The 11,984-nt window shown below is 44.5% G+C and overlaps 2 protein-coding genes across 4 annotated transcripts in view; both read left to right on the top strand.

Annotated features, from left to right (window-relative positions):
• The window catches only part of gpatch1 (G patch domain containing 1), a 14,893-nt gene extending 12,808 nt beyond the window's left edge, over positions 1–2,085 (top strand). Inside the window, exons 19-21 of one of the 3 annotated variants that reach the window (XR_006822114.1) lie at positions 1,410–1,546; positions 1,666–1,796; positions 1,909–2,085. Coding sequence is in view for 2 of the 3 variants with exons in the window: in XM_046031943.1 (XP_045887899.1) it covers positions 1,410–1,546; positions 1,909–1,942 (171 nt within the window). In the remaining variant the exon portion in view is untranslated. The remainder of the gene's footprint in view (positions 1–1,409; positions 1,547–1,665; positions 1,797–1,908) is intronic. The other 2 variants (XM_046031944.1, XM_046031943.1) reach the window with 2 other exon arrangements.
• A 285-nt stretch (positions 2,086–2,370) lies between these two features.
• On the top strand, positions 2,371–11,075 carry LOC123958551 (WD repeat-containing protein 88-like). The gene is made up of 11 exons (XM_046031947.1): positions 2,371–2,582; positions 3,901–4,011; positions 5,130–5,218; positions 5,585–5,648; positions 6,770–6,908; positions 6,987–7,116; positions 7,829–8,013; positions 8,433–8,515; positions 8,610–8,678; positions 10,485–10,583; positions 10,657–11,075. Exons 1-11 carry the CDS (start codon positions 2,472–2,474, stop codon positions 10,780–10,782), a joined length of 1,206 nt encoding a protein of 401 aa, XP_045887903.1. The 5' UTR covers positions 2,371–2,471; the 3' UTR covers positions 10,783–11,075.
• The last annotated feature ends 909 nt before the right edge of the window (positions 11,076–11,984 follow it).

Below are 11,984 nucleotides of genomic sequence, written 5' to 3'. Positions count from 1 at the left end.
ATGCCATTTTTTAAGGTATAGCCTACTTGTCAGCGCGGGTATTTCCCTGATTAATAGGTTAAAATCTGTTTATAAAAGAGGGCAAGTAGTATTCAGTTTACCCTGTCAGTTCATTAACGCCATAGAAAATGTGACCGCTACACCACAGTATACTGTAGGCGAATAAGCCCCGAATTATTCCTGGACACGTCCTGTTTTTACGTTATTGTTCATAGCAGGCTCTGCGGTCGATCTGCTGTCTAGCATTACGAATCATGTTTATAATAAATTATTACTTCTGCGTAACGTCATGGTTACTTCTCTGGTTCGTTTGTAAACCTGCAGTGTGAAAACGAACCGGACCAGAACTAAAACTAATGAACCAAATGAACCGAACTACAGGTGTGAAAGCCCCCCGAGACTTCTTTACAATCACACTTCTTTCTGCAGCCGCTGGAGTCGCCCCCTGCTGTTAGAGAGAACGCAGGTTTAAGTCCCCCCCTGCTGGCTGTCAGAGGTTGGAAACGGGCTAAACTGCCGACTCAGAAGGTGCCTATCAGGACAGCGAGGCATCGAGTGCTGTTCGAAACGGCTTGGACGACCTCTTCCTGTCTCCTGCGACGCCTTCAAGCTGCCCCAGTAACGGACGTTTTTTAAGGCAGCATCGATGCTGCCTATTGCCCATAAACCAGCGCGGCAGCAGCTGCGACAGCAGACAAAAATTTATGGCAGACAAACAAGCCAAATTTGTGTACAAATATTCATTTTTAACCATTTTTAGTCGTTTCCTCGCTCCAATTATTGAAAGGTTAGCGAGAACTAAACACTGAACTATTCTATTAGCCCGTGACTGTAAACAACCACGTTTGTTTTCAAGTCTGATTTCTGGGGCGTCTGTTCGCCATTTGGCTTTTCAATAGCTAGTTAGCTGATGCTAAGGCTAGCTAGAAGAGACGCAAGTTGGCGTGCTGACGTCACACGTTGCCGTAGGTGCTGCCCTAGAAGGCTGTTCGAAACCAATGCAAACAGATAATCAGACACTCGGGACTCGTTAGGAGAGACGTTCACTGCTGGTTTTAGTCTGAATATGAGACGGTCACCAGAGTAATATTTAAACGAGTTGGAGCAGCTGAACTCGTCCAGCCACACGGTTCTCTGTGAATAAGGTGCAAACACGTGTTGCTGTAGCTCTGATGTCGACTAAACTCTGCCTGTTGTTCCCCTGTTCAGTGAGAGGAGGCGCCACCTCCGCCTGCTCCCCCCGTGAGGAGGAGAAACTCAACAAGAGGAGCAGAGAGAAGAAACACAAGAACAAGAAGCAGCACAAACACAAGAAGGAGAAGAAGGTAGAAAGTAGAAAAGGCAAAACAAAATGTCCCCTGATTGTTTGATTCTTCTTCTCTGACTCCATCTTCATTATTTCCCCCCAGAAGAAGAAACATAAGAAGCACAAACACAAAGGGAAACAGCAGAAGAAAAGTAAGAAGGAGGCGTCGGACAGCAGCTCAGAGGACAGTGATGAGGACAGCGACGGCGAACGCGTGTCGACAGAGGAGCTGCTGAAAAGGTCAGAGGTCACGGAGACTTCGCACACGTTAATATTATAACTTGCCTGGTGTAATAAAATAACTTCATTCTGTAGGAAACAGCCTCCGAGTTAAAACAGTGATCCTCCGTGTGTTCAAGGTTCTGTGAAGCAGGATTATGAATTCAGTCAGCTCCTCATTCAGACCTTTAATCTGAAGGATACATGAACAGCAGGAAGTGGGACACAAAGCCGAGAGAGTTTATTACCAGCGTTATTATTTTTACTCAAGGTCGTAATGAAAAAATCCAAACCTTTTGTTTACATGCCAGCGTTTCCCACACTATATTAATGCCCTTGGAGTGTCTGTCTGACTGTCTCTTTGTCTCCGTCCCTCCTTCCAGACTGAAAAAGGTCCAATCCCATCAGACCTGGTGAGGAACCAGGAAGTGTGTCCTCTGTGAGGACGAACAACCCGAAAATCACACAACAGAGTTGACCTCCGGTCTTCTTTAATTTTACACAACAGACAACCTGTTGTTTTGTTCATTTAAATAATAAAATGTCCCTCGTTTAACGTTGCTGCCTTGTTTTGTTGTCATTGATTCTTTTGACTGATTTATTTGTAGTTTTGTCTCCTTCAGAGTTGTTGGGAAAATTAAGTAGAATGTAGGGAAGAACAGTGGAAGAGGGAAAGGAGAAGGTAGGAATAGAACAGCCACACTCTGCAGATTGAAATAAAAACCTTTCTGTATTAGAAAACAGTTTACTGAAAGCCCGACTTCCCCCAGGAATGGTTTATTACATGTGCAATTGTGTCATGTCCCGCAGCTCCTGAAGGCAACATCTCGCGTTGGTCAGAGGGACTGTTTCTATGGTAACTGCCGCGGCGGGAGCTAAAGTCACTTGTAGCTAACAAACAAACTTTAGTTTGAAACAAACAAACTTCTTCCCGAAAGTTTCTGAAATGGCGTCGAAAAACATGGACCCTTTATCAGTTGAGGAACCTCCAGGAGGAGAAAAGGAGGAGCGGACAGAAGAGGAGAGAGGAGCCGGAGAGTGGAGCCAGGAGAGCCAGGTAAAAACTACGGCTAACGGCTAGCTAGGCGGCTAACGGCTAGCCCGACATGGTGCGTTCACGACCGTCTTCATCAGTGGTGAAGGAAGCAATGCAGGTTCTTTACTGTAGTAAAAGTACCAACACTGTAAAAATACTCAATTACAAGTGAAAGTATTATCAGAAGAATGTGCTTAAAGTATCAAAGTAACTCAATGCAGCGAAGTGCCCGTTGTGAGCGTCGAATTTTACCTGAGACGTTCGTGCTGTGTGACTTAACGTTACCTGTATCGTTACATTAATGTTATTATAGTATTTTAGATTATTATTACTGATGCATTGATGTTCAAACAGCATTTTTATTGTGTTGGTTGAGGTGGGGCTCATATTTAACTAGTTTATATTGTGCAGAAACAAACGTTAATGGTGATTTTCAATGTGTATTAAAGTGATGATTATTTTGTTAGTCAATTTATTCTATATTAGAAGCAAAATTATCCAGAGCTGAAATTGTCTAATTTGAGAGGCTGAAACCAGAAAATGTGTCAAAACAGTCCCTGATAATTTTTTTAATATATGACAAATAGACTAATTGATGATTAATTGATTGACTGATCGTTTAAGCTCAATTTACTGTAATTTGACTTTGTCAAGAAACAAAAGATGCCAGATAAATATGATGGTGTAGTATTTCTCTTTGAAATGGACTGGAGTAAAAGCAACTGCAAGAGTCCTGAAACTGAAGTAAGTAAAATACAGACTGAAGTAACAGTGGTGGACAGTAACTAAGAACACTTACTCAAGTACTACTTATGTACAAATGAGAGGTAATTCTACTTAAATTGAGGATTTTGTTTTCATGTCACTTTCTACTTTTACTCCACCACATCTCAGAGGGTCTCAGAGAAACTGTACTTTTTACTTCAGATCATTTATCTGACAGCTTCAGTTACATGAAGAGTTTATTAAATATGATGTTTGTTAAAAATTAAACTATCCAATAAATTATGTTTGTCATGTCAAGTATTTTAAAAAGCAGGTACTTAGTAGAAATTTAAATTTAAGACTTCTTTTAGTGCAGTAATGTTTAGCAAATGTATTTGTACTTTTACTCAAGTAGAGGATCTGTGTACTTTGTCCACCACTGTTATAGAACTTGAGTAAATGTACTTATTGGGCCTCATTATACATCAGAGGCTCGTCAAACGTTTGTAACAAGAATACTTACTACAACCTTTTACCGTTTTGATATTAAGCAGTTAAATAGAATTAAGTAAAATGTGTTTATGGTGTTAATAGGAAGGAGACTGTGTGCGGTGATGTGTTGGTGTGTCTGCAGGTTCCAGTGAAGGTGTTGCGAGCTCACAGCGACGCCGTCACCGCCGCTCGACTCTGCTTTAACAACCGCTGCGTCCTCAGCTGCTCCTCAGACCGCACCGCCATCCTCTGGGTAAACTCCTCCTACCTTAATTTATAGATTCAGTCTGTGCACCCTGTCCAGAGTCAGTCACACCTGCAGCTGTGCAACACGACAGTCTGATGGTCTCTGAGCAGCTCATGTGGAGCTGGTGGTGCCTTGCTTAAAAGCACTTAAGTGGCAGTTATAAATGAGCTTTCTTTATCTTTCTTCTCTACATGCTTTTGATACTCTAGGTGCATCTCAAGTCTCTTATTTGTCCTCGCTTCTCGCTTGAACCGAAAGTTCTGGTCGGCCGTTTCGCAGACTGTCCCAAAGAGTGAAGACAGATAACAGATAAAACTCAAGTTTTACATTTTATTTGTTTTCTGTTTCAAGAACTAGTGAAAAATCTGTGTTCACTGCAGATCTGAACAACAAAACAACTTTCTGCATTCAGTAGAAATAGTTTTCTTTTCATGATCTGTTATTTCCCCCAGTAACTTTTATTATGGATGCAGTTAAAGTCGGAGAGTCTGTCTGTCCGCAAGAAACACTTTCTACATCATTTATCATCATTTCCATTCAGTCACATGTGAGGCTGATTATTCCTGGGCGTTCCTCAGTTACATCATTTCCCCCGAAACATTTAGCCTCATAAATCAAAAGACGCTATGATCATATTCCGGGTTGTTCAGTAATGACAACACTGACCCTGGGCCTCTGAGCACGACACAGTATAATTACAGATTTTACAGAGAGCCGTAGATTAGTACAAGTTTGCAGGCTGCTCTTCATGTGCAGGTGTTTGTTAAACAGGTTACAGCTGCAGAGAGGAAACATGCTGCTCTGCACTGATAACTGTGAGTCTTTAGTATCGGCACAGTGCGGACACAAACTCCATCAACAGTCTCTACAGCTGTTAGACGCACTGACAGCTGCAATCAGCTGATCAGCTCTAGTTACCTGCCGCCTCATCACATCACGGACGTCGCTTCACGTGTGACGCTTCAGAGGAAAAACATATGCCCTCGTTTCTTCTCTCCTCGTATGGTTTCCTTGCGTCTCTCCGTGCTTCCGTGGCGGGACGCACTAAGACACGAGGGAAACTTGTGCAGAGCTAGCTGTGATGCTAAGCTGAAGCCTGTCCTGTTGACCTTTGACCTGTGCAGGACGTGGAGAGCTGCAGACCTCTGAGGGTGTTTGATGGACTTCATAGTAAAACCATCACTGAGTGCGCTCTGATCCCAAACAGCAACAGGTGAGTCTCAGCATACAGCAGCTGTTCACAGCCAGGATGCTTTACCTGGATCAGGTTATTATGGATCAATCCATGGAGCTCACAGGAGGCATTTAACTTATGATTGACGGATACGCTACTAGTACGTATTGATTTTATACGTCGGATCAGTTAGATCTGTTAGTCAGACAGAAACAGGATGAAACCAGATTAAAGTCCTGCTGTTGTCCTTCAGAGCTGAAGGTAAATGTAGAGTTTGTCCTGAGGGTGGCGCTAGAGGACAGGTCAGAGGGTTACCAAGACCTCGAACACCAGGACAAATATTAAAAGAGGATTTTTAATCCTGAAAATGATCATAAAAACAACCACAGCCTGTGTGTCCGTCAGGGCGGTGACAGTCTCCTGGGACAAGAACATGGTGGCCTCGGACCTGGAGACGGGACAGACTCTGGTAACTCTTCTTCTTCTTCTTCTCTCCGTCTGTGGTGGTTGCTGAGGGAGGACCAGAGATGCTCCTCTTCCTCCTAACATCGAGTTTTCAGTTTGACTGCAGTGTTGAAGAATCACACAGTGTTTTATAGTTTAATAATGAGACCTGATGAACGTGATGCTTCGGGTTATTTTAGATGTTCACATTCAATTTCTAAAAGGAAATAAATAAAGTTTAGGAAAAAAAGTGTACATGTTCTGTAAATAGTAATACTGCAGTGTGGATACTAAAGGACAGTACTCACCCAGCCACAGCCGCTTCACCCTGCTGCCTTCTGGGAAGAGATATAGAAGCTTCTGCTGCTGCACCACCGGACTGCAGAGCAGCTTTTTCCCCCCAAGCTTTCAGACTCTTAAACTGTAATTCATCCTCAGCACTGCTCCACTGATCATTGAATATTGTTTATTTCTGTTACCATTTTATCAATATTAATGTATATTTTCTGCACATGTAGCAGTAGGGAGTTACAAACTCAACTTCACTGTATAAACTGTTAAAAATAAATGTACCTACCGAAGTAGAAATACAAGTAAAAGTCCTGCGTTCAGAATCAAGCATCAAAATATACTTAGAATACTTAGAAAAGTAAAAGTACTCAACACGCAGAATAACATACGATATTATTCGATTATAATTATTGATGCATTGATGTGTCACTTTTTATACTTTATCTGCTGGTCTTATGTTTACCCTGAATCTGCAAAGTAACTAAAGTTATCATTTAACTGTAGAACACCTAGAGTACTGTAGAGTACCTTAAAACTGTCCATAAGTACACTAAACCACTGCCGTACTGACACGATCAAACTATTTTAAATCATTTGTTGATTTATCGATTAATTTATTATTTAAGAAAAGCATAAATCCAGACTTTCTCTGGTGTCTCAGATTGCCAGTTCTTCTCTGTTTTGTATCACTGAACAAAGTAAAACGGACATTTTATGACATTAGTGATGAATCTAAGCGGTTAACAGACGAATTGATAATAGAAACATCTGTTAGTTGCAGCTGATTCTCCGTTCTGACAGTTCATGTTTTGATGGGAATAAGTACTGATATTGATTCTGGTCCTGGTCCTGCAGTGGCGGTGGAGGCAGGCCGGCCTGCTGACCTCCTGCAGCGCCTCGTCGGATGGCCGGCTGCTCGTCTGCGCTGCAGATCCACAGAACGGCGTTTACGTCAGCGACGCCGCCAGCGGACTGACGCTGCACCACGTCAGCGGTACGACAGCCAGCTCACACCTCCTGGATCTTTAACTCCAGCGTTAGTTAGTGAAGGTGCGTTTGTTTCCCCTCCCAGATCACCACCGCTCCACCATCACACGGTGCCGGTTCGACCCTCAGAGCCAGCGGGTGGCGTCGGTGTCTGCAGACCGGAGCGTCAAACTGTGGGACCTGCTGGCTCAGAAGACCACCGTGTCCATCGACAGGTAAGGATCTGCCGCTTCCATTGCTTTTTGTTTGATTTGCCTCAACGTTATGGTGAGCAGGGCCGGATGAACTCACTAGAGGGCCCCTGGCCCTTACTGACCCCCAGCTCCTCTTTCCTCTCACTGTGCACTGTGATAATCTGCGAAGGGCTGAAACGGTTGAACAAGAAATTTTAATAATACCTCTCTAAAAAGCAGCAATGCTTAGTTTAATCCAGGGGGTTTTAAAGTCTGAGACTGCGGGCCCCCTCAGACAAAGACTGGGAATCTGCGCCACCCAACAGCACAACGCGCTCACGCTATGGACAAGAAGGAGACGGGATTTGATGGCGCAGATTGCAAAATGAAAGGAAAGAGAAAATAGCGAGAGAGGAAGAAGAGACAGGGAGAAAGACAGGAAGTGTCCAAAGTCTGGGATCGTCTGAAGCTAACAGGAAACAGAAGCTCTGTACAGTGAGTCTGCTGTAAAACAGAACCCGCCGACCACAACAGAACCACGGCGTCAGCATCTGAGCAGAAAGACCCGGTCTACGGACCCCAAACAAGGGAACGACATCCACCTGCCAGCTCCTCCTCACGCTGATGAACACTGATGATTCAAGATGATGTCTATGTGATGATGATGACGATGGTGTACGTCTGCCTCTCTAACATTTTTGATTTCTTCTTCTGTCTTGTTATTGTTGTTGTTGATGTTTCCCGTTTCTCTCAGTAACCACAGCAACGTCGTCTCTGACTGCTGCTTCACCAACAACGGACACTTCCTGTGCACGGCATCATGGGATAAAAGTTTAAAGCTGTGGGACCTGCAGGCGGGAGGGTTTCGATCTCACGGCGGGACGTCGCTGCAGAGAGGCCACGAAGGCAGCGTGAGCTCCTGCAGCTTCTCGGCTGACGGTGAGCCCTCCGAGCAGCATCAGAGACGGGGTCGAGGTTCAGGTTCCTGTCCTCAGCTGACAGCTCGGGGCTCAGACGCCCTCTGCGGCAGACGGCAGCAGCTTTATATAGAGAAAGAAAACGGTAACGCTGTTTTACCGGCCCTGATACTTGGACGTGTCCTGGAAACGTGTAAATATCTCACTGTTGTTCAGTTAGTTGTCATTTTAAAGAGGTCTGCTCATTCATTCATCGACTCATAGTTTTATTTAGCCGTCGCACCAGAGCAGGTTTACATGGTTTCATTCTTACGCTGCACATCGCCGCAGCTACTCTTTTCACCCTGTGTGTGCAACGCTCCGAGTGAAGCATCTCACTTCTATAAGATCTTTGTTGGGAGCTGCACATGTAATAAAACACTTCCTGTCATTTCACCGCAGCAAACCTGCTGGTGTCTGGCTCCTACGACAGGACTGTTGCACTCTGGGATATGTCCTCCCTCTGCCAGACTCTCATCCTGAAGGTGATTAAACTCTGCTGCGGTACGGATCACTCTGAAATAATGAAAGTGTTATATTAGAGAGCTCAGCTCATGTTTTCTGCCGTCTCTGTTGCAGGGCCACAGTGATTGGGTGACTGATGTGTCAGTCAGCGCTGACAGGAAGTTGGTGGCCTCTGCCTCTAAGGTACCGGTCCCCTCAGTCCAGGTCCTTTCCATCATCGTGATCACTGTCGCGCTCATGATAAAGTTACAGACATGTTTGTTAGCACTGTGTCTTCAGAGATGGGACGTCTCCTGATGACTTGCTGAAATCTGAGCTTGACTTCTTCCAGTATTCCTTTTTTGGACCTGGAGAATGTTTTAAGTCTGAATGTGTGACGCCTGATGGGACCCAGGTGGACCAGGGGTCTCATTAATAAACGGTGCGTACGTACAAAACTGGGCTGGAAACGTGCGGACGCCACTTCCCAAGCAAAGGTTTTGGTCTATAAGAAACAAACTTGACGGGAGAATGTGCCGTAAGTAAACTCTGAACCACGCGTACGCACATAAAGAGGAGAAAAGAGAAACGGTGACTCACATGGCAGAAGGATGAAACGGGTTGAAAACAGGCCGAATATTGTGTAAAATAAATAGCAATATTACCTCTGAGTATTACAGGCTTACAGCCTTTCTAAATAATCAAAAACACGTTTGATTGATTTTCCCTGAAGTGCGCAATAAAAAAACATAATTTAAGATAATTTGCAGCCACAAAAAGAACCATGACTGAGGATAATAAACACAAATGGAGATTCTGTTTCTGCAAAAGAACGCCTCAAATATGTTGGACAGTTTAATCAGGAATCATTTAATTTATACTTGCATGCATTGAAATTTATTCTCATAAATAAGATACGAGAGCAGAGTTTCATATTTTACATTGTTATCACATGTTCGTTTCCTTATCGAGCCAAAACGCTGAGTGCCAGCGTGTGGATGTGATGCGCTGCTTGTAAAAAAATAACACTATTTTATTGTCATTTACAACAAGTCATATTTCTTTTAACTCATCGCCAGCCTCGTTAAGTGAGTGCCGTGTTTGCGTAGCCTAAATAAATGTTTAAACACTTCACTTGAAGGGAGCCTCAGATCCGGTTCCCTCTGTGGGCTCCACAGTCCTGGCTCTCACCAGACTCTGCTTTTTTCCTCCGTTTTTGGCCTTTTGACCTCAAATGTTGCTGCATAAACGGGCTGCTGGTTGGCGTCCATGTTTGTTTTGGTACAAGAACACGTGATGTGTTTCGGGGCATCCACCTGCAGAGCTCCATGGTTACTGAGCAGAGGGTTCAGTGTTGTCTGGTGGATTTACTCGTCAGGTTTCTGCTCCTTCCTGACTGTCAAACACTGAAACATCTTTCTGCTGGTTTTTCTTTGTAGGTTCAGTCTTCAGATTTGTCCCACATCGACTCCCTTAGATTTTGAACCCTGGTGACCTGCTCCACATTGGTCAGCTGTTCTTTACACCTTTAATAATAATAATAATCTGTAAACAAACAAAACAAACTAAAACAGTTGGTTTTTAAACCAGAGTTTGGTCGGAAGCCCCGATTCCCCACACATGTTCATCCTTTCAGGACCGGCGGCGGTCTCCGTTTATCACCACAAACTTGTCTTTCCGTTGGTTTCGTCCTCTGAAATCCTTTAACACTCAAACAACAAACACCTCCCGAGCTGTCGCCCTTCCTCTGATTATAACGTGAGGAGGGCCTGAACAGGACGAGGAGCGGTCTGATATGATTTCCCAATATTTTTATATTATTTCAAACAATAAAAAGAAAAGAAAGCGCCTTGTTTGTCCGTAACAATAATAAAATAATAATACCAATCAACTACAGGTGGCATTTAACACATTGAAACATGTGTTAAGTGCAAATACTCTGTTGGTATCAGTGTCACTTTAAAGGTACTGGTTTTTGAAACCCAGCCCTGATCTCCTCTGTCTCTGCAGGACAGGACGGTCCGGTTATGGAACACAGAGAACATGGAGGAAATCCCACAAGTCCTGGAGCGGAGGAGGACCGAAGGAACAGGAATTCACATCCTCAAGGTGAAAAACAATCTGTCATTTGTTTTGTCTGTTTAACTTTAGTTTCATCAATAAAAACTGTTGTTGTTTCCAGTGTGAAGAGTGCGGGAAGCCGTTCCCCGTGTCCAGACTGCAGACCTCAGAGCTGCTGACCCGGTGCGTCTTCTGTCGACTCAAATCGCCCCCCGCATACCGACCGCAGCCTCCGCCTCTCATGTGACTTCCTGTCCAGGAGGTCAGAGGTCGGCCACAGAGCAGCAGCTGGTAGGGCGGGTGGGGTGGATACTGGCATTATGCAAACTACAAAAAACAATCTAAAGTCTTGCTGGCGTCCCCCAGAGGCTGCAGTGTTCATTACAGCCGCAGCATCATGTTAGCACTTGGTTGCAGCCCCCCCCCCAGTGGATGAACTCTCATCATCATCATGTCATCATCGAACAGCTGCAGCTAAATGTGTTGTTAGAAAGAAAGTAGAGAATAAAAAACAGGATTTCACTTTCTGTTTAAATGACATTTTGCCTGAATTCAAGCAAATTTTTATTATTATAATTTGACATAAAGTACATCTGTAAACTCTTCAGAGAATTCAGGAAGCTTTTCCTCTCTGCGTCACAAACACTTGTGTGATCACATCTGTGAGATAGAAGCTACGTAAATGTCTCGTCCTCAGACTAAACAAACAACGCCGTCCAGGTGTCACCTCTCGTTTTTGAGCACAAATCTTGTGTTTTTATGTTTTGTTATGGAGCACGTACACTTTGCCTGAAGCTCCGGTTCCAAACAGTAAGTCAAGTATTCGTTGTTTAAGTATTTTATCAGGCAGCCGGCATCATTTACACGCAACAAATACAAACTAATTCCAGCTTCTCAAATGTGAGGGTTTGCTGCTTTTATCTATTTTATACCATCAACTGTTGGTCGGACAAAAAGTGTGCAGGCTTATTTTGGTTAAATGTGATCGACATTTTTATAGACTTAAAGGTCCTCCTGGGAGCATGAACCTCACGACCATCTATCCATCAGGTTTTGGTATTTCTAGTGTCCATGTGGAAAGTTTGTCCTGAGGAAAGGTCCGCAGGGTTTGTCCTCTGGGGACCGTGAATGTCCATCAGTCCGAGCAGCAGGTTGTGTCGGACAGAAGACGTGCTCATCGCCGTCTTTTAGAAGAGCGTCTGTGTTGGATCATCAGAAGACGCTCTGCAGCAGACAGTGGCAGCCGCAGCCGGCCGGACACTCGTCCTGCCGGCGGAACCAGTCCATCATGTGGCTGGTGTGTCCGCCGTGACCACAGCTGAGGCAGAAGTTGGAGGAGCCGCGGACGGCCACGTGGCAGATGGCGCACTGGAAGGTCAGACGCTTACAGACGGCACACTGCGTCCCACGAGCCTGAGTGCGGCAGTGACAGCAGTACACGCCGAACTC

This window comes from Micropterus dolomieu, linkage group LG20 (assembly GCF_021292245.1).
Source record: "Micropterus dolomieu isolate WLL.071019.BEF.003 ecotype Adirondacks linkage group LG20, ASM2129224v1, whole genome shotgun sequence".
NCBI classification, from domain to species: Eukaryota; Metazoa; Chordata; class Actinopteri; order Centrarchiformes; family Centrarchidae; genus Micropterus; species Micropterus dolomieu.
The sequence above is the reverse complement of the archived record's forward strand: the minus strand, read 5'-3'. Positions and strand labels throughout refer to the sequence as shown.

Excerpts from the sequence above, each read along its gene's own strand:
- LOC123958551 (XM_046031947.1), top strand. The coding sequence starts at position 2,472 with ATGGCGTCGAAAAACATGGACCCTTTATCAGTTGAGGAACCTCCAGGA. Across the intron at positions 5,649-6,769 it reads TGGAGACGGGACAGACTCTG|TGGCGGTGGAGGCAGGCCGG; the intron begins GTAACTCTTCTT and ends CTGGTCCTGCAG. Across the intron at positions 8,516-8,609 it reads GCCAGACTCTCATCCTGAAG|GGCCACAGTGATTGGGTGAC; the intron begins GTGATTAAACTC and ends TCTCTGTTGCAG.